We start from the raw sequence: 21,745 nt of genomic DNA, 5'->3' as shown, positions 1-21,745 counted from the left end.
GTGTATAGATATATATGTGTGTGTGTGTGTTTATGTACACACATACATAAACATATAAATATATAAATGTATATTGATAATTGAGAAAAATTTGAACCCGAAGTTTATGTCTGCTTTTTTTTTTTTTACTTATTATCAAATTCTCTGTAAGCATCATTTTTAATGCCTGCATAAGATCATATCATGATGGTGCTTATTTAACCACTTATCCAGTGTTGGATATCTTGGTTGTTTTCATGGAAACTTTTATCAATATAAATAACATGGTGATAAACATCTTTGTGCATAAATCTTTATATTTCTCATTATTTTCTCAGCATAGATTCCTCTTTGAAACAGAATTAAACACCTCAAGAGCCCCCAAGCTGGCTAATTTCTAATAAATTTAATTAATTCTTATAAGAGCTGAAAGAAGAGTACTCTTATTTCCACTTAATTGGTCAGGCTAATAAACTAGCTTTTCTGGATTTCTTTCTGGATTAAAAGATTAAGAATAGTTGCTGTAACATGCAAAACCTCAAATTATCAGGGACTTAATGCAGCAGAAATTTATTTCTTACTCACCTAAGGTCTAATGTGGATGTTTGTGTTTAGAGGGCATTTTTTTGCCAAGTGACACTTTAGGGATTTGGTTTCTTTTATCTTCCAGCTCTGCCATCTACAACATGTGGCATCTAAGGCCACTGGACACATCTGCATTGAGCTATGGAAAGGGAGGAGCCTAGGAGATTTTTGTATGGACCAAATGTGCCTCAGAAGAAAATAGAGTGGGTTTTGTGATCCCTTATCCACACCCTGCTACGTAATTTTCCCTTACCTCATACATCTATGCAAATCCTGTTGATTTTGTCTTCAAAATATTGTTGATTTTGTCTTCAAAATATTCCTTGATTCATCCACTTCACCTTAATTCATGGGATTAACCCACTTGGTTATGATGCTTTGCCTTTTGACAGATTTTTAGATTTGATCTACTAATATTTTACAGGGCGTTTTTGCATCTGTGTTCATGAAGGATATTGGTTTATAGTTTTCTTTTCTTATGACGGCTTTGTCTGGCTTTGGAATCAGGGTGTTACTAGCCTCACAAAATGAGTTGGGAAGTGTTCTCTTCTCATCTGCTTTATGAAATAATTTGTATAGGATTGGGTTTTTTTCCCCTTAAATGTTTGATAGAATTCATCAGGGAAGACATCCGGGATTGAGGTTTTCTTTGTGGGAAGGTTTTAAATTATAAATTCAATTTCTTTAATGTAGGGCTGTTCAGGTTTTCTATTTCTTCATTCTTCTATTACTTTTGGTAATTTGTGTCTTTGATACCATGATTTATGATGAGAAATATATAATTGGTCTCCCACTTTCTGGCATAGAGCTCCTAAAACCCTTGGAATTTCCTAAATGTTGAGAGTGATAAAGGTATCCTTTGTTTTGTTCATTAGGTGGCTTTTGGAAAGCACTTAAGAACAGGCTTGTTGCCAGCGGGTCCAACCATGTGATTAGAGGGTTGGAACTTTCTGTCTCATCCCCAGACCTCCAGGAAGGGGAGAGGGGCTAGAGGTTGAATCAGTTGCCAATGGCAAGTGATTTAATCGATTTTGTCTAGTTCATGAAACTTCTATAAAAACCCCAAAGGATGGGGTTTAGAGAGCTTCTGCATGGAGATTTGGGGAGAGCGGTGTGTTTGGAGAGAGCATGGATGCTCTGTACCCCTCTCCATACATTGCCTTGTGCATATCTTCCATCTGGCAATTCCTGAATCATCTTCTTTGTAACAAACTGGTAATCTAGTAAGTGAAATGTTTCTCTGTGTTCTGTAAGCAGCTCTAGCAAATTAATCAAATCTGAGAAGAGAGGAGGTCAAGGGAACCTCTGATTTATAGCCTGTGGGTCAGAAGTACAGGTAACAACCTGGACTTGTAACTGGCATCTGAAGCTGGGGGTGAGGGACAGTCTTGTGAGACCGAACCCTTTATCTGTGGAATCTGATGCTATCTTCAGGTAGATAACATCAGAACTGAATTAAACTGAGTTGCATTCTCAGAAACACTCCTGGTGTGTGAGAATTGCTTGTTGGAGGAGCAATTTCCGCCCACTGAAATTGGTCTGGAAACACCAAAGAGTGTCTTTCAAGGAATTTGTCCATTTCATCTCGGTTATCAAAATATTCTAAATGGTTCGTGTTATTATTTTTTAATATCTGAAAGGTCTGTAGTGATGCCCCCTATTTTACTTCTGCTGTTGTCTCTTCTCTGTCTTGACCAATCTGTCTAAATTTATCAATTTTACTGATAGTTTTTTCAAAGAGCAATCTTTGGGTTTTATTGTTTTTCTCTATTATTTTTCAGTTAGTTCTCAGCCTAAATGTCTTCTCAGGAGGATGTTTCCATTCTAGCTAAAGTGGCTTCCCCTTTCTTTTGCTCCCCATTATTTATTTTCTCTTTCAGCCCCACATGTAATTATTTTATTTATTATTTGCGTGTTTGTCACATACCTTGTTTGCTATAATATAATTTTCAGATATTGGTGATCAGTAATTGGTCTACCCAATATGCTAAGGTGCTTTGCCAATTTCCAAGAAGGACACGTGGCAGTTTCCAATGTTGGAATATCCATATCTATAGTAGTTAAGAAGGCAGGCTTTAAAGTTGGCCGATCTGAACTTGAAACCTGGCTCCACCATTCACTAGATGTGTGACCCTGGACAAGTTTGTCAACCTCATTGGGCCTCAGTTTTTGCATCTGTAAAATGGAAATGTAATGGTGCTTATCTTATCTCATAGCTAAGATGTGTAAAGTGTTCAGCACAGTGCCCGGTACCTAGTAAGAGCTTAATAAATGCAAGCTGCCTTTTTTTTTTTTAGCTCTTTGAGAAGCATCTTGCAGAATAAAATTCTGTGGAGAACATTTTGGAAAACTGATTTATGCACTGGATGCTCATGATTTTGACATAAATGACATGGGGTCATCTGAACCATTGCTGCTAAGAGCTCCTGACTGAGGGAGGCCAGCTGAGTACCCAGAACACGCCAACTTAGTGTGCTTTGGGGATCTCATGTGATTCCCCTGACAAGCCACGGGTGTTTTTTTTTATTAAACTCTTTATTGGAATATAATTGCTTTACACTGTTGTGCCAGTTTTTGCTGTACAACAAAGTGAATCAGCGGTATTTATACATATATCCCCATATCCCCTCCCTCCCGCGACTCCTTCCCATCTTCCCTATCCCAGCCTTCTAAGTCATCACCCATCATCGAGTTGATCTCCCTGTGTTATGCAGCAGCTTCCCACTAGCTATCTATTTTACATTTGGTAGTGTATATATGTCAAAGCTACTCTCTCACTTCGTCCTGGCTTCCCCTTCGCCCCCTCACCCACAGTATGTCCTCAAGTCCGTTCTCTACATCTGCATCTTTATTCTTGCCCTGTCCCTGGGTTCATAAGTACCATTTTTTTAGATTCCATATATATGGGTTAGCATACAGTATTTGTTTTCCTCTTTCTGATTTACTTTGCTTTGTATGATAGACTAGGTCCATCCACCTCACTACAGATAACTCAGTTTCATTCCTTTTTATGGCTGAGTAATATTCCATTGTATGTATGTGCCACATCTTCTTTATCCATTCATCTGTTGATGGGCATTTAGGTTGCTTCCATGTCCTGGTTATTGTAAATAGTGCTGCAGTGAACATTGTGGTACACGTTTCTTTTGGGATTGTGGTTTTCTCAGGGTATATGCCCAGGAGTGGGATTGCCGAAGCCGTGGGTATTTATTCCCAGCTTACAGAATGCTGATGCCAAGGATTCCATGCTATGGTGAGGGTCAGTTCACTATCGTGAATCACAGAGTCCTCTCTCAAGTGAGTGCTGGTTCTTTTAGAGATAAGGGTGGTGTGTGCGGTGGCTGAGAGTACAGGCGCTGTGATCTGGAGGCTTGGGTGTGAGTTCTGGCTCTGCCACTTGGCAGGTGTGTGACAGTGGATGGGTTGGGTGAGGCATGCACGAGAAGGACGTCAGCTAGGGTCTGTCTAATGCACGTGGAGTGCTCCCTGAAACCCTAGTGTTATCCCTAAGAGCATCAGCACTTCCCACCAGGAGGATGTTACCATGGCAGGCACTTCATGTGTTTCGTTCACCTGTATCCTCACCACCTAGATCCTTGCGGTCAGATAGCAGGCACTTCAAAATCCTTGTGAAATCAATTCTTCTTCTTCTTGTTTATTAAGACTGCGCCTCTGACTTCAGTGCCCTGAAGCTCAGCAGGAAAACAGTATCCTCAACAACCTAGCCCTTGGTTATCTCAGCTGGCACCTGCTCATCTCAGGTGAGCTGCTAATTTTCCGCTCAAGAATCTTCTGGACTGCCAGGTTCCCAGGGGAGGGACAGGACCTTCAGGGATCTTGGGAACTCCGGAAAAACAATAATACTTGTTCACAGAAGTGCGTCCACCTTCCTTCGGCTCTGATTTGCAAATTCCAGACATGGCGCTGTGCTGCCGGCTAAGCTGGGCTGGCAGGAGCTTGGGCATTTAGTCAAAGGCTGCAGGACACAGGCAGACTCAACAGGACCCTGTAAGTACTCCCCATGCAACCCCCTGAGGTAAATTGAAAGTTGGTTCATGGCAGTTTCCATACCAGAGTTGCAGGAAAGAGGTTGTGGGTCTCACGTTCTCTGGGCACTGCTGTCGTTGTTTATGCCCCTTGGTTTCCTTTGGTGCAAGCAGCTGCATCTTGCTTTTCTTCTCCACTAACATACCCTGTTCTGTAGTGATGAAGCAGGGCATAGAAGCAGTCAGGGCCGTAGGCTCGTGCTGAGATTTCCTGCCCAGCTCTTCCTGATGCAGAGAGAACTTCCCTCTGTGTGCTTAGCATTGAATTGCACAGGCTTGTACTTCAGCATCCCTTCAATAGGAGAATCTGCCCCCTCCTTCCCCGCCACCCCACGCTATGCTCTCTAGCTTCTCAGTGTCCCTTGGGGTAGAGTTTCCTGAATTTGAAGCCAGCTGACCTGGGTTCAAATCTCCGCATGTCCGTTTGTAAATATTACGTTTTTAGTCCAGTTCCTTTGTCTTAGTTTCTTCACCTGAAATTGGAAATGAAGGCAGTGTCTACCTTGGGAGGTTCTGAGTAGGGAAGAGTGATGCACAGGTTTAGCTCTCCCGACACAAGCCATCTTTCCTACCCTCCTCCTCTCCCTTCTCGAGTGCCCCCCACCTCCCCCTCTGCCCGTTGCATCACTGTTCACAAGAGAATTTTGAAGTTCTCCTCCGTTCTCCGGAAGCGAAGGAACTAACATCCCATCATTTCTTGGAACACCCTTTTACTTTGTTAAAAAAAATCGCGTTTCCTCCTGTGCCTTCACATTTGTTCATCTAACAAACATCATCTGAGTACCTCCTAGGTGTCGGGCTGCCTTCAGGCACCAGGAATTCAGAGACACACTAGCCATCCTCCCTGCCCTCAAGGAACTTAGCATCAGACACAGAGCAGGAGGCTGTAGCCACGTGTGATAGTGGGGTCAGTAGGGTGGTGTTAAGGTGCTGGTATTTGGAAGCTTTTTCTTATTTTTATTTTCACTAATTTATTTATTTTTATAAATTTATTATTTATTTATTGGCTGCATTGGGTCTTCGTTGCTGCACATGGGCTTTCTCTAGTTGTGGCAAGCTGGGGCTATTCTTCTTTGTGGTACTTGGGCTTCTCATTGTGGTGGCTTCTCTTGTTGTGGAGCACGGGCTCTAGGTGCGTGGGCTTCAGTAGTTGTGGCACATGGGCTCAATAGTTGTGGCTCACGGGCTCTAGAGCGCAAGCTGAATAGTTGTGGTGTATAGGCTTAGTAGCTCCACAGCATGTGGGATCATCCTGGAGCAGGGATCGAACGTGTATCCCCTGCATTGGCAGGCGGATTCTTAACCACTGAGCCATGTAGGAAGTCCCAAAACTTTTTCTTATTTTTAAATAAAAAAAATTGTTTTAACAGGAAAGACAATTTTAAACATTAAAAAATCTTAAAAAACATTTTAAAAAGCCCCCAAATTAAAAACAAACAAATAAACAACAACAGAAAAACCTCTTACACTAATTTCTTTCCCTAGAATGTTCATCATCTTGCATATTTCAGATGGGGTTGTATGCACACCTCATTGTAGCCATGCTTTCATTTTTTTATCCACCCAAGTCTTTTTCCACACATAATCTCATGCCTATACAAAAATTTTTTTTACCATAATGGCTGGTTATTTTGCTTTATTTATTTCAAATGTCATAAGGATTTCCTATGTCATTAAGATTATTTATGTTTATAATGCCTACCACATGCTCTGTCATATAGCTTGTTTCATGTGCATTTATGCTCTCCCATTTTTGAATATGGTTTCCTTATGTTTGTATATTTTTAATATCTCTATTAACGTTGGGTCAACTTGTTCTACTGCCCAGGCTCGAAAGCTCTCTTGGCCCTGATACGACCTTTAGATTTCCCCTCTCACTTTTCTGTGTCTGCAGAAAGACACCGTACAAACTGTTAACTCTGGAGGTTTCTGGCAGCTTTACTAAAGGGCGAGGCTTTTTTTTTCTCCAGGGAATTGGCTTCAAGCTTTAACTGCCATGGTCAGCACTGCTGGGTAAAGACCCTTAGGCCTTTTGTCAGAGTTTCAGAGCCTTCTCACTTCCACTGAACTCCTTCTCTGGGCTTCCATCCGTGGAAGAGATTCAGGATGAACTCTGGCTCCTTCGGGATCATGACTACAGGCACCAGACCCACAGCAGCACTGTCTTAATCTTGGCAGAGAAAACCAAAGACTTTTTTTGGCAACTCATTAAAAGTTTACTTCAGGCTTCTTTTATTTTATGCCTCCGCTGTGCCCCCATTGATACTTAGCAGGTGCCTCTGTTATATTGTTTATCACGTTGTGTTGTCTTTTTATTTTATTTTATTTTGGCTTGCCCATCAATCTTACTTATAAACTCTGAGCTCATGAAGGATGTGGAAATCTGACCGGTTTCTCTTCCTGACACTTACTGGAGCACCTGCATACACAGTGGGGTCTAAAATGTCAATTTAATGGGAGCTGAGGGATCATTTTATTGATTTTTAAGGCTGGGTATTTATTTATTTGTGGATATTCCTCGCACTTTTCCACTCAGGACTCAGGACTCGGTGTAGAAACTTGGCATTGTCACGTGGGCACCCCAAAGAATCCAGTAACTGGAAAAAAAAAACCGTATACGACACAATTCCTCCCCACAACTTGGTAAAATCATGCTCACGTAAGCTCCCCAAACAAAAGAATACATTTAACCAAATGGAAAGCAAGTGAAAGAGGAGAATTAACGTAACTTACATATTTGCTATTTAATTACTTCATCAAATCATTTATTCCAGCAGTTATTTATTGAATTCCCACAAACTTTGGGGATACAAAGTTGAAAAGACTTTGTTCTCACCCTCATGAAATTCTCACAACTGAAACCATTCATTTAGCACGTATTTATTGAGTATCCATTACTGTTTGAGGTGCTGGAGATACATCAGTTAACAAAACAGACAAAACTATTGAGTCTCATCCACAATGAGCATAGAGAACGATGAAGGCCTGAGTGGTACTGACTTGCCAGGTCCTTGGCAAACGAACAGAACAAAACACAAAACCTACAACAAAAATCCAAATAAACATCGTGTTGTGGGTTATCTCCCCGCTTTGCCCTTTCTTCTATCTTCCTTCTTACCCATCTCCCACTCTCTTTCTTTCTGGGGATTGGAAGAGGATGGGGAGAGAGACTCTCTTTCTTTAGAAGCTCTGAAAAATGAACATCATATTTGGTGAGATTCCTTTGGGAGTCTAAAGCTGAAATATAAATACAGTAAGTCCGCTACATACCAACCTTCAAGTTGCAAACTTTCAAAGATGCGAATGTGCACTGTTAATTTTTGAGGCACGGGACCCGAACACAGAATGGTACACGAGGGTTGAAGCAGCTTTTCAGAATGCAATCCAGTGCTACCGTGATGAGAAAAAAAAAGAGCTACTACCCAGACATCACTGGATTGTTTTTTCAAGATAGAATTGAATAAAGCAAGGAACCACAACCTGTGCCATCCACATCGGGCGTGCGTGAAATTGCAGCTCGCCCTCCGTCTCCTATTGCTGACGATCCTTCAGCTCTACCATCTCCCCCCCCCCCCCTCCGGTCAGTAATGCTTCCTGCCTGTTCACTCGATGCCAGCCCCTGTGTGCCAGCTATTGTACTGCCCTGCTGTACTTTTCAAGGTACTGTACTGTAAGATTAAAAACGTTTATTTTTTGTGTTTTTTTTGTGTGTGTATTATTTGTATAAAAGTATTATAAACCTATTACAGTATAATACTATCTAGCCGATTTTGTTAGCTGGGTACCTATGCTAACTTTGTTGCACTTATGAACAAATTAGACTTACTAACACGCTCTTGGAACTGAACTCGTTCGTATGTAGGGGACTTACTGTCTGACCATGTCTGAATCACTAATCAAGGTTGCGTCTGTCTGTATACATAAGCTGGTTAAAAGGAAAAGTTCGAACTCAAATTTCCTTACCCAGTTTCTGTTCTGCAGCAGAACCATTTTTCTTCCAGTTTTATTGAGATATAATTGAGATTTACAGCACTGTGTAAGTTTAAGGTGTTCAGCGTAATGATTTGATTTACAGACATGATGAAGTGATTATCACAAGTTCACTGAACATCCATCATTTTGTATAGTTACAAAATTAAAGAACTAGGAAAAAATTTTCTTTTCTTGTGATGAGAACTCTTAGGCTTTACTCTCTCAATAACTGTCATGTATAACATACAGCAGTGTTAATTATATTTATAGTGCACATTTCATCCCTAGTACTTATTTTAAGAACTTTTATTGAGATACAATTGGTACACAATAAACTGCATATATTTAAAGTGTACAATTTGATTTTTTTTTCTTATTAGTAATGTGTAGAAGGCAATCCCTCTCTCCCAATCCTAGTACTTATTTATAAGTGGAAGTCTGTACCTTTTCCAGCAGAACCATTTTTGATGGAATTCATTCACGTTGTTTTCCTTGTCTACCTCTGCCACATAATACAGCCACATCTGTATGTTCTGACTTTGTACTCCTAGTTATCCTTTTATTGATGACCTATTTTATACCGTGCAAGGTGCCAGCCATGAGGGCTGTGTAGGAATGCAAGACAGATACCCTCTAAGGCTTTATTCAGCTTATAGTCTCATTGGACAAAAACACCAAATACTGAATGAGGCATCAAGTTATTTAATTATAATTGCCAAAACTGCAATGACTGGTAATTACAGGCTGCTATGAGAGGGGCCCTAAGGATGGGGGGGCAGTGCTCAAGGAAGGCTTCTCTAAGGTAGTGATGTTTGAATTGTTTCTGAAGGGTAATGAGGAGTTAGGTGAAGATGGGGGTTGCAGGAGAGTGGCAGAGAAGCAGAACATTCCCCTATATGCAAAGGCCCTGTGGTTGGAAGGAATAGGGGCTCTCTAAACAACTGGAGGAAGGCCAGAATGATTAAACACTAAAGATCCAGGAGTGGGAGTAGAGGAATGGAATGATGGTAGTGGTGTCTGAAGAGTCCAGGCCATGCAAGGGTAAATGGGCTACTTTGGGGAGATCCATGAAGGGTTTTATCCGTGAAGGTAGGAAATAGACATGATCAGGTTTTTATTTATTTATTTATTTATTTATTTATTTATTTATTTATTTATTTTTGGTGTCTTACCCATTTCTCACCTTTAATCAATAAACATTATTGCTCTTAAGAGGAGGTGAAAAAATTACCCATATTAAAAACACCATTAATAAGTACCCTTAGATGATGAATAGCTCTACATCTCTCTAATCTCCTTGTATTCTGTTAACTAGCACTCCAAGGTAAAAATAATTATGACCTTTGTTATGGCTTCACATTTCTTTACAACAGTCACTAAAATAACTTCCAATTTGGTAAACATAATAACTTATGCCATTTAGTTTTAAACAGAATTATATCTTAATCATCAAGCTAAAGTCATAAGAAAATAATGACACTGTCACTTGAAGGTCATCTCAGTCTACTGTTCACCATGCATCTAACCACACACCCTTAAATTAATTCCAGCAGAAAGTCTAAGGAATTCATGGATCAATCTGCTAGTATGTCAGGCAGAGTGCTAATACAGTTAAAAGACAATACAGTAGAACATCTTACTTAAACTTTTGATAACAATACAAAAGTAGAAACCCTTGTGAAAAATTTTTTCTCGTTTTGGTAACAAGATCATTAATACTTTATACTTGTGTGATACTGTAAGGTTTAAAGAATAAAATAAGAGCTCCACAATGTACTTGAAACATGAAAGACTGTACTAGAACTTACAGGCACAAAGTTCCTTAAGTTCCAGGCATGTCTAGTCAACCCTCATTTTTCATCAGAATAGCTTCAAGTAGGCCAGCTTACAAAGAAGCTATTCTTTACAGACGGCTCTTACTCACTACATAGTTCTTAGGATAAACGTGTTTATACTTTGACTGAACTGTCACGTGGATGTTATAATCATGGTGACTGTACAACACTACTCGGTGAAATTTCTTGCTTTCCTTCATGATTTCTTCAATCTTTTTTTCAGTGGACATATGATTTTCTAAAAAGTTTGAATCTTCTAAGTACATCTCATCTCCTGGTAAAAGATGGATCATCCCATCAGCAGTTAATAATACGATTGGCAGCAATCTTTCCACCCCTTCTAATTCACGATCCAAACAAAATTTGTGCAAGTCAGAGAGAGAGGCAAAGTTTTCTAGTCTTCTTATTTCGTAGAACTGTGGGACTGCAAACCAAATTTCCTTTGATATGAAGCTTTCAGTTGCCTCTGATGGAGATGACCACTGGCAGCCCACCACCTCCACCAAGTCGGAGAAGACTGGCGGCCGCGGCTCGCGCAGGCAGCACAGAAAGAAGGTGGTCTCGAAGCAGCGGCCGCCGCCCCGGCCCGTGAACTGCGTGAGCCAGGCGCTCCGCTCGTGCAGCGCCCAGATGTCGGGCGTGCAGTCGAGGTGCGCGCACAGGCGCAGGAAGTGCTGCGGGTCGCGGCGCACGCGGGCACGCCAGTCGTCCAGGGCCGGCGGCGGCGCGAGGGCGCGGCCCAGCTCGGGCGCCGGGGGCCCGGGGCCCCTGGGCCGCAGCCTCAGGTTTTTATTTTTTTAAGAGAACTCTCTGGCTGCTGGATGGAGAATGAATTCTAGGAGGCAACAATGGAAACAGGAAGAAAGGCTAGGATGTTATTGAACTTGTCCAGGTAAGAGATTACAGAGAGTTAGGCCAGGAGAGAAAAGATTACTAGATGGATGGATATAAATAGTGTTCCGGCGGTAGAGTGACCAGACATAGGGTGTGAGGGAAAGGAAGGTGTCAAGAATTCCAGAGTTTCAGCTTGGACATCTGAAAGCATGATGGTGCCATGCACCGAAGGGGAGGGTTAATCTGAAGAGGGAAAAGCGAGACTTTTTGTTTGTTTGTTTTTGTTTTTAAATGTATTTATTTATTTATCGGCTGCTTTTTGGGTCTTTTTTGCTGCACGCGGGCTTTTCTCTAGTTGGAACAAGCAGGGGATACTCTTCATTGTGGTGGTTGTGATGTCCAGGCTTCTCACTGTGGTGGCTTCTTTTGTTGTGGAGCACAGGTGTGCAGGCTTCAGTAGTTGCAGCATGTGGGCTCAGTAGTTGTGGCTATTGGGCTCTAGAGCACAGGCTCATTAGTTGTGGGGCACGGGCTTAGTTGCTCTACAGCATGTGGGATCGTCCCAGGTCAGGGATCGAGCCCGTGTCCCCTGCATTGGCAGGCGGATTCTTAACCACTGCGCCACCAGGGAAGTCCATTGATGAGTTTTTTTAAACACGTTGGGTTGGAGGGGGCTGCAGGTCATCCTGATGGGAATGTCAGGGAAGCATTCGAGAGCTGGGTGGCAGGCGAGCATTTGGGAAGCTTCAGCCTTGAAGACAGATACCATCACCCTGGAAAAGAAAAAAGCATGGAAGAGAAGAGGGCCATGGGCTGAGCTTTGCTTGATTGATAAATGGTAAGAATTGAGTTCACGTACCGTTATATGTCTCGCACTTCTCGTAGGCCACAGTTTTAGAATCAGCACAGATCTGTGAAACGAATGAACAAATGGATGAATGAATGAATTTAGCAGTTTTTTTTTTCAAACTAGTTTGTATTAAGAGAACTGTAGTTTATAATTTTGCTTGGTCCCAGAGAGAGGGAAGAATTCCTTGGCTTCTGCCTAATACATTATGGTTTTTAAAGCCCTTTCACAAATATTTTTTATCTTTAGCTACACTCACTTCTGGGGTCCACATTTTGAGAAGAATGTTGATAAACTGGGCTTGTTAAGAGGAAGATTACTAGGTGAGGTGCAGGTAGCTGGAAATGGTTCACTAACGGTGTCAATGGAAGGATAAGTGTGTGTGTTTCTGGGAGTAGAGAAAAATGAGAGAAGGGAGAGGATTTGGTAGTTTCTGTATGCAGTTATTTGAAGGGTTTCCATGTTGAGTGTGGAGCAGATATGTTCCAAGTTGCTCTAGAATCTAAAGAAACAGGTAGAGCCCCGAGGAGACGGAATCTGGCTCCAAAGAGAATAAGGCAGAGCAGTGGGTGGCTCACTAGGTCCAGAGTTCTTTGTCACTGGAGGGTCATCAGGCAGAACAAGCATATGTCACAGAGAATCCGGCAGGGATGCTTGCACTGGGCTTGATGGGTGTGTATATATTTTCTTATCCGTCAGATTCTATGAGGTTATTAATTCTTCTGGCAATAGTCCCATGATGTAGGTATCACTTCAGCTGCCTACACTAGCAGCATCTCCTTGTACCCTCTCCCAATTCTAGAACCGTGGCTATCATTTTAAGAGGAAATATTCTGGAGGTTGGTTCATACCCTTGACTGTTAGATTTCTGTGTGGTTGTGATTCTCTTTGTATCTATTCTGGTCTCACTTAAGATGGCTGAAATGATTGATCACTGCCCTTCAGACACTCATACATTTTCTGCTCTGAAAAATGTCTGCAAATTGCATCCTGATTGGTGCAGGCAGAGCCCTCCCGCTTCCCCAAGTGTGTTGTTTCTTTCAGCTGTGGTGATGCAGAGCTTGTGATATATAGGCTTACCCGGTTGGGGTTTTAGCTTTGTTATGACTAGATGTACATCTGTGGACAAGTTCACATTCTCCCATCTTCAGTCTCTTCATCTCTACAAAAAGTCACTGTTGCCGCTGATGGTGTCTACTTCCTTGGCGTTGGGAGTGGAGCTTCTTTATGAGAGAGAACGTGAGAGGAATTGCCCCATGAAGTCTCCTCCACTAGTCTGTGAGCCTCTTGATGACAGGGATCGTGCATTCCTTTCTTTCCAGTGTCTAGCACAGGGCTTGGCTCAGAGTAGACGCGGAATGCTTGTTACATGATGCAGCAACTGGGGTGTCCACTGTATGTCTGTGGGTGGGTGAATCTCAGAAGGTGAGTGCCCAGGGAAAGAGTGCGCTAGGACCACAGAGGAAGCATCATAAACGTAGTCTTTGGTTCTGGAGAGATGTGAGTTTGAATCCTAGCTCTGCCACTTAGGACCTCTGTGACTTCCAACAAGTTATTTAAACCGCTCTGAACCTTTCTGCCCTCATTGAAAAAAATGGGTGATAATGTGACCAATGTAAATGAGTTCCTGGGATGACTAGATGAGTTAATTATGTGAAAATCCTCACCCAGTGCTAGAAACATACTGGTTGCTATTGTTACCATCTTAAAATGACCACTGTGTTGTCAGTTTTGCCTGTCACCTTTAGCTTCACGGAGGTGGCTTGATGTCCTAGGAACTGAGACTAGACCAAACTTTGAGTGGATTCCTCCCAAAGCTGCTAAATTATCCCTCAAAGTGTAGCAACAATAATTCTTTCTTAATAGTGGTGCTATCTCTCCAACAGAAGACTTGACAGTTCTGTTAGGGATGGAGGTATTTTTTAAATTAATTAATTGGCTGCATTGGGTCTTCATTGCTGCAAATGGGCTTTCTCTAGTTGTGGCGAGCGGGGGCTACTCTTCATTGCAGGCTTCCCTTGTTGAGGAGCATGGGCTCCAGGTGCGCAGGCTTCAGTAGTTGCAGCACATGAGCTCAGTAGTTTTGGCTTTCGGGCTCTAGTGCGAAGGCTCAGTAGTTGCGGTACACAGGCTTAGTTGCTCCTTGGCTTGTGGGATGTTCCCGGACCAGGGCTTGAACCTATGTCTCCTGCATTGGCAGGCGGATTCTTAACCACTCTGCCACCAGGGAAGTCCCGGGAAGGAGGTGTTGTGTGTGTGTGTATTCTTGTCTCCATCTGATATCTTTTAACCTGAGACCCACACTATATGCAAGGCAAGGAGAGGTAAAGTGGACTGACACCGCTGGGTTTTCCTTGCTGGAAGATTAGGCTCTTGTCCCAGGTTTATAATTAGAATCCAAAATAATGGATTGAGAGGTGTTGGCCAGAAGGAGAGAAGAACTGGCTAAATCATAGGCCCGAATGACCCCTGGGATTCTGGCCAAAACCAGGGAGCAATCTTTCTTGGAACCTCAACATCTGCTATTACTCTGAAAGCTTCTTGGTAATTTGAGCCAACTTAATTAATTAGACCATTCTTTTTTACAGCTCTTGGAGTTTTTAATCCTTTGAGACAGTGAACACCTCTGAGTTGCTTAACTTATCTCTGCTTCTTTTATATGCTGTCCCAGGTGGTAGCTTTTAGTTCCTCTTCTCTCCAAGTTGCGCCTGTTGGACCCTCCAGGAAGCAGAGGTTGAGTTGGAGAGTGTCAGGAGTGCAGGTTTACAGGGAATGGGGAGAGGGAGTGTAAATGCCTGCGAACAATGAAATAGGGAGGCAGGAGGCATGATCAGGTGAGTGACAGTCTCAGACCACGATGCACAGATAGCGGAACCCCACACTGGGCAGAAACGGCCAGGCCTTGGTACCCCTGCTGTACTCAGTCAGTGGCTGGGGGTCACCTGGGAAGAGCGTGGCCTCAGTTGGAGGCTGTCAGTGAACTGTGCTCGTAGTGGCTGAACAATATGTTCTTTCTTGAGGGCAGATTCCACAGAGTGGTACTTCCTGGAGACCAGCACGTCTACGATGGACAAACTCAAATGAATAGGGAGCCTGGCTGAATGCCATACGCTGAGCCATTCAAGTCATTTCCCTCCACAAATATTTATTTACACTTTCTGGATGCTGGGCACCCTGTTCAGCAACCTACTTTGCAATGTGGTGAATCCAGCAGGGCCCATCCCTTCAAAGAACAGGAAAGCCTTGCAGATGAAATGAGAAGCCTAGACAAACAACCATTTCAAAGGGTATAAATGGATTAGGGTCTTACAAGAGGTGCAGAGAAGATGGTCATTATAACAGTGGCTGTCATTTATCCAACCCTCATGATGGACCAGGTGCTTTCCCGCGTCCTCTCATTTCATTAAGAGGCGTGGCATTATTATTCCCATTTCACAGATGAGGAAGTGGAGGTGCAGAGAGGAGAAGTGACTTGGCCGACATCGTACGACCAGTAGAAATCCTTCTCTCCATCTCCGCTGTCACCTCTGTGCCCAGTGCTCAGCATCTCCTGCTGGGACAACTGCAGGTCCTCAGACTGACCTTCCACCTGAATCTCAGCTCCTCTCCCAAACCTTTTCTCTCCACTGAAGCCCATGGGATCCTTCCAAATGCAATCCATGTCTCTCCCCTGCTTAAACCCCTCTGTTGGCTTCCTTTGCTATGGTGATTGGAATAAAAATTGTCTCTAGGATCTTCGAGGCTTTGCTTGGCTGACCTCAGCTGCTTCCCCAGCTGCATCTCTCACCTGCCCCCCACTCTCTGCACAAGTCCCATGGCCCTTCTTGCAGTTCCCTTCATGCTCACCCGCTTCTCTCTGACACAGGCCCCTTGCACCTGCTATTCCTTCCACTATCACTCCTCAACTAGTAAATTCTTGTCGTGTGCTTAAGTAGCACTTGTGACAGTTTATAATGTTCCATTTACTTCTGTGATTACTTGATTAGCTCCTGTCTCCAGGCTCTGTAAGGTTAGAGAGTTACCCATCAGTCTTCATTACTGTATCTCCAGCTCCCAGCAAAGTGCCTCACCCATAGTAGCTGCTCAAGAACTTTGTTGAAAGAGCCGATGTTCACATGCAGGTGTTTGAACTGAGAATGTTCTGACTTCCCTGTCACGGGCAAGCAGAGTTCCTTCCAGCTGGCAGTGGGGAAGGGGCCCTGTGGCATCCTGGAGGAAGTCACATTGGAATCCAGCCTTTGAAGCAAGTCACTTCTCTTCTGTCTCTTTGTCCCTGCAAACAAGCCAGCAAATCAGAACCTTAGAGATAGCAGGACTGGAACCCAAGAGTAGGAGCAGATCTCTTCTGACCCATCCTACTCTTGGAAGAGAGCAGCTCAAGATAAGTATCAGCCTTGTGAAAGAGCACTTACTTCCACATTTTTTTGAGCCGGGGGGAGCCTTGGTTAGCTGAGGAGGAGGGTGGGAGGGAGGTAGAACAACATCCTATTTCCGTTTCTGAGTTATTTGTTTTCCCTGTTGCTGAGTCTAGGTGCTCGGGAGATAGGCCCCTGAGTTTAGAGCTCTGGTGATTTGCATTTAATTACTGAGAATGTTCCTCTCCTTTAAAATTGTAATGCTGCTTGCAACATTAAAAGAAGTTCCTATTGGAATGAAAACACCAAAAGCTTTAGAGTAAGTATCTTTTATACTGAATATGTGGAGTCATCTCAAAATAGGTAGTTGATTTTCATAATGGTTTTGCAATTACCCATAATGATGCCCTTTATAAGTCTTTAAGGTCAAGGAGGAAAGCTTTGGTCAGAAGCACAAGGTATGGAGAATTTTAGAAACTTCTTTGCTTTGATCCAAATTCCTGTAGATGGGGGAGTTTAAGAAGGAAAGTGCAGCTTAAGGATCTGACGGTGTTTGTCAGCCATCTGCTGTCTCCACTGCTGTCCATGTCTGGCTCCACAGAATTCAGGATCTTCCCATAGCAGCAGACTTGGTCAGGGTCCCTTTCCAGCACACCGAGTTTCAGAAAGATTTCATGGACCAGAAGAAAGGGCATAAGCTGGTCCTTCTGGCCTCTCTATTGGAACTGGTGTTCCAGTTTGGCTGGAGGCTCTGCTCCTTCCCTGATGTCTCGTAGGTTTGATCACGGAGGATGCAGTCTCCAAGACACCAAAATGGTATGTGTGGTGTGAAGATTTCACAGGGAAGAGGCCCGAGTCTTCCTCCTCTAAGATTTCCAACTTCAAACATCTCCTCTACGATTATTTGCTTAATGTGTGTTTTAAATCACTCCCTTTTAAATTTAAGTACAGTTGTTTTAAGAAAGCAACTTGGCATCAGAACCATAAATGGAAAACCAGTATCACTTCCCACAAATAGAAAGCAAGTGCAAAAATAAATACAACGAAGACCAAACAGTGCTTCTTTATTTCTAGCTGGAGACTGCTGCCTGCCTAAGGCTCTGAGCCCGAGGCCTGATCTCTGTTAAAAAGGGAGATTAGCAAGTGCTGTAAGGTGTTTGGGACTTTTTCCTTGATGTCTTCAGAAGGGTTGAAACAGGCTTGAAAGGGAGCCGCTTTCTCACCGTGTGGTTTGATGTTATTTAATTCTGTATCCTTGTACCAGCCACCTAAAAATCATCACTGTTTACACCACTATTCCAGCCTCACACTTGGGAAAGACTTTTAGCCTTTTCGAGTAGATGCCCTTGAATTGGTTAATTTTGTACATTGGTTCCTGTTCCCCAGGCTCGGGTGCCTGGCATGAGAGTGATGTAGGAGAGAGGTTAGTTCAAGGCGTTAGTGGTGGTTGTAGCATGGCCGTGCAGGGGGCGCTGACCTGCAGGGGAAGTAAAAGAGATGGGGTATCTGGCAAGGATAGGAGGATATCGGGTGTGGGTTGGAATAGCAGAGGTAAAATCCACGATTTCCCTGGTGTTCCTGGACTTGGTCTCTTGGGGACATTTAGGGAAGGCGATCTGGGGCTTGACGTCTACACTGGTTTAAAACTTTTCTGAGCTCCTTTCTCTCTTCTCATTGGATCTCCACCTTTGCTATTCAAAGCGTGGTCTGCAGACCAGCATGAGCATCAGCTTGGAGCTTGTTAGAAATGCAGAATCTGGGAGGTCCCCACCCATACTGTGTATTTTAACAGTATTCATAGGTGATGTGTGTACATATTAAAATTGAAGCTGCACACTCAGGATAATAGCAGCATTATTCACAAGAGCCAAGAGGTGGAAACAACCCACGTCCATCCGTGGATGAATGGATAAACAAAATGTGGCACACACAGACAATGGGATATTATTCAGCCTTAAAAAAGGAAGGAAATCCTGTCGCATGCTGCAACAGGGATAAACCTTGAGGACATTATGCTAAGTGAAATAATCCAATCTCAAAAAAGGCAAATACTGTAGATGGCACATGTATGAGGTCATCAAGTTCATCAAGTTCTTAGAAACAGAGAGTAGAATAGTGGTTGCCAGGGGCTGCAGGGAGGTGGAGATGGGAAGTTGCTTAATGAGTACAGAGTTTCTGTTTTGCAAGATGGAGATCCATCGTAACAACAATGTCAATACACTTACCGCTACCCAATTGTACACTTAAAAATGGTTAAGATAGTAAATTTTATGTTGTGTGTGTGTGTGTGGGGGGGGGGTTTACTACAATTAAAAATAAGCTAAAAAGGAAAAGAGGAACACTATTAGTCACCTTAAAGTAATTGAGAAGCAGTATAGACTGTGGGCCTCAAACTTTGGTGGGCATAATAGCCCACTTGAAGGCTTGTTAAAAAAAAAATTGCCAGACTTCCTCCAGAGTGTCTGACTCATCATGTCTGGATGAGGCCCAAGGGTTTCCATTTCTAACAGGTTCCCAGGCGATGCTGCTGCTGGTTGGGATGTATTGTGAGCTGTACTGTGATAGACCATTCATCCTGGTGCTCACTCGTCCAGAGGATGTCAGAATGTAATTTTCCTCTAGGACCCATAGGAATTCTCAACCCAAGGATCACATTAGAATCACCTGAGGGATCAAACAACACAAATAAAAACAAATACATGGATGCCTGGGCCCCTCACCCAGTGAATCTGATTTTCTTAGTCTGAGATGGGACCTGGACCCATATTTTTTTTTAACTGAATATTTTGATATACGTCAAGTTTATAGAAAGTCACATAGCAGGTGAGTGACAGAACTGAGCCTACAACTCTTACCTCGTGACTCCCAGTTCTGTGCTTTTTAAAACCCAAACCCTACTATCCACTAACTGTTTCATGTGTAAGGGTCTCATTGTTTCCAGGTCTGACTCACTCACCCCATCACAGGTTAATGCGGGAAGGGCTATGGCGGAGACACAAATAAAGAGCATGACTGGGTCCCTGTTTATAGCGTGCCTCCCCCATCACACTTGTCACAGTGCTGAGCAGAGAGTAGCTGCTTGTTATGGACTGAATTGTGCCTTCTCCAAATTCATACGTTAAAATCCTAATCCCCAGGACGTCAGATGTGACTGTATTTGGAGAGAGGGTCTTTAAAGCAGTAATTAAGTTCACATGAAGTCGTCAGAGTTGGCCCTTATCCAATCTGACTGGTATCCTCGGAAGAGAGGATTAGGACACAGACATGCACAGAGAGAAGAGCATGTGAGGACACAGCAAGCAGGCGGCCATCAGCAAGGCAAGGAGAGAGGCCTGAGAATAAGCCAACCTGGCTGGCACCTTCATCTCAGACTTTGAGCCCCCAGGACTGTGAGAAAAGAAATTTCTGTTGTGTAAGCAGCCCCAGCAAACTAAGACTCTACTCAATAAAATCGTGACTTTTCAGATTATTTGACTGACATCTGGGTCTCAGATCTTGGGAATCTGGGCTAAAGGGACAGGAGATTTAGGTTTCCACCACAGCTCTAGCACTCACTCACTGGGCCACACATCCGTTCTCTTTAGGCCACGTTTCTCACGTATAAAAGGAGAGAAACGAAACTACCTAAGTTCTGTGGTCAGAGGGCCCAGGACCATCCCTTCCCTGGAATCTTGGACCCCCTAGGCAAAAGCAACATTGTAACAAACTGTATCAGTTAGTCATTGCTATATAACAAACCATCCTAAAATTCAGTGGCTAAAACAATGGTTTCCTGCTATCCCTCACACACCTGTGGGTTGGTGGGAGTGGGCAGATCTTGGCTGGGCAAGCTCCCTGATGCTTCAGGTATAGGGATGGCTGGCTGAGCCCCCCCTTGAGCTTTGGGCTCAGGTCTGCTCTGATGTGTTTGTGCTGTGACTTCAGCTGAGAAGGCGGCAGCTATCAGGGAGGTTCCTCTTGAGATAATAATCGGGGCTTAAGAGAGCAAGCAGAACCATGCGAGGTCTCTGGGGGCCTAGACTCGGAACCGGTCCACTGTCACTCCTCCCTCCCTTTATTGACCAACCAAGTCACATGACCAAGCCCAAAGTCAAAAGGAAGGGAAATAAGCCCTGCTTGCTCCTTCCGTGGGAGGGACCCCAGAATCACATGACAAGATACAGTAAGGAGTGAAGAACTGGGATGAGGATGCAATCTTCCACAAAAGACTCCCCCCCCTTTTTCGGTTGTCAGGGTGTCCCCTAAAATAATCAGAGACCGTAGATCTTAAAGCCGGTTGATGCTTCCTAATTGTAATATAGTCACTTGAGTTCAAATGCCAGTGCTGTGTGGCAAATGGAGGAGTGACTCTGAATTTTAGCTGTGTGCCGGGCCCCTCCCACAAGTCAGGGCTGAACGCAGTGGTCCAGTGGATGGGGAGGCCTGATGAGAAACAGGATACACACCAGTAACATGCCTCTGATACTTGAGATCTTCTGACAGAGAGGCTGTTCTTTTCAGGACCAGGCAAAGAAAAAGGATACAGTGTCCTCTGGGACCTGCGGGCTGCTAGAACAACTGTATCCACCCCCACTTCCATCATGACACATGTACCCTGCCTGTAACTCTTAGCTCCTTGCTTTTCTTCCTCTCAGGGTCTCAGAAGGGTAAGAGGCAGTGTTAAAATTTACTTCTCTTTTCCCCAAACCTTGCTATTTAGTACCTTTGGGTACAAGAGGAAGAGGGCTTAAGAGAAGGGATTCTAAAGTTATCTGAAAAAAAGAAAAGAAAAAGAAAAAATAGAAAAAGAAAAAACAAAAGAAAACAAACAAACAAACAAACAGAAAGTTATCTGCTTGATTTGAATCCTAACTCCATTATACTGACTTGCTGTGGGATCTTGGACAAGTCACTTAACCTCTCTGTGCTCTAGTTTCCTCATCTGTAAAAGGGGAATAAAAAGAAGTGACCTCATAGGGTTGTTTGGAGCATTAAATTAGTTAAGACACCAGCACTTACAACAGTGCCTGGCAGGTGGTAAGCCGTGCCTAAGAATTAGTTTTTATTGAAGGCCAAATTATTAAGAGAAAAAAGTTGTCCATTTCTACTTCTCTCTTTGGAGGTGGGAAGCTATTATTTTATCAGACGAAGGAGAATTCCTTCTGTTCTGATGCTCTAGAGACGTGAAGACACGATAGTCTCCATCTCCTGCCACCTCATTTCCCTGAGTGGCCTAACTGCAAAGTAGGAAGGTCTCACAGGACAGTGCCTTTCTGCTGAGATGCTAATTTGTTATTCAGCATAAGGACCGAT

General features: G+C 43.4%; 2 protein-coding genes across 3 annotated transcripts in view; one reads left to right on the top strand and one right to left on the bottom strand.

The window, feature by feature from the left end:
- GRIN2A (glutamate ionotropic receptor NMDA type subunit 2A) overlaps positions 1-21,745 on the top strand; it is a 383,792-nt gene that overhangs the window by 59,719 nt on the left and 302,328 nt on the right. The window lies entirely within an intron of this gene.
- Positions 10,374-15,735, bottom strand: LOC130860175 (acyl-coenzyme A diphosphatase NUDT19-like). Its single transcript, XM_057748037.1, has 3 exons — positions 15,587-15,735; positions 13,265-13,321; positions 10,374-11,197 (listed from the first exon to the last, which is right to left on the bottom strand). Exons 1-3 carry the CDS (start codon positions 15,733-15,735, stop codon positions 10,486-10,488), a joined length of 918 nt encoding a protein of 305 aa, XP_057604020.1. The 3' UTR covers positions 10,374-10,485.

Source organism: Hippopotamus amphibius, chromosome 9 (genome assembly GCF_030028045.1).
Source record: "Hippopotamus amphibius kiboko isolate mHipAmp2 chromosome 9, mHipAmp2.hap2, whole genome shotgun sequence".
NCBI classification, from domain to species: domain Eukaryota; kingdom Metazoa; phylum Chordata; class Mammalia; order Artiodactyla; family Hippopotamidae; genus Hippopotamus; species Hippopotamus amphibius.
This window is presented reverse-complemented; position numbering and strand designations above follow the sequence as displayed.

Bases quoted from the DNA above. Each gene is read 5' to 3' on its own strand.
- LOC130860175 (XM_057748037.1), bottom strand. From the start codon at position 15,735: ATGGGCTTCAGTGGAGAGAAAAGGTTTGGGAGAGGAGCTGAGATTCAG. The intron at 13,322-15,586 runs GTACGATGTCGG...TCTCTCATAAAG, and splicing joins GAGAAGGATTTCTACTGGTC to AAGCTCCACTCCCAACGCCA. The intron at 11,198-13,264 runs GTAGAGATGAAG...TAAAAACCTGAG, and splicing joins AGCGGCAACAGTGACTTTTT to GCTGCGGCCCAGGGGCCCCG.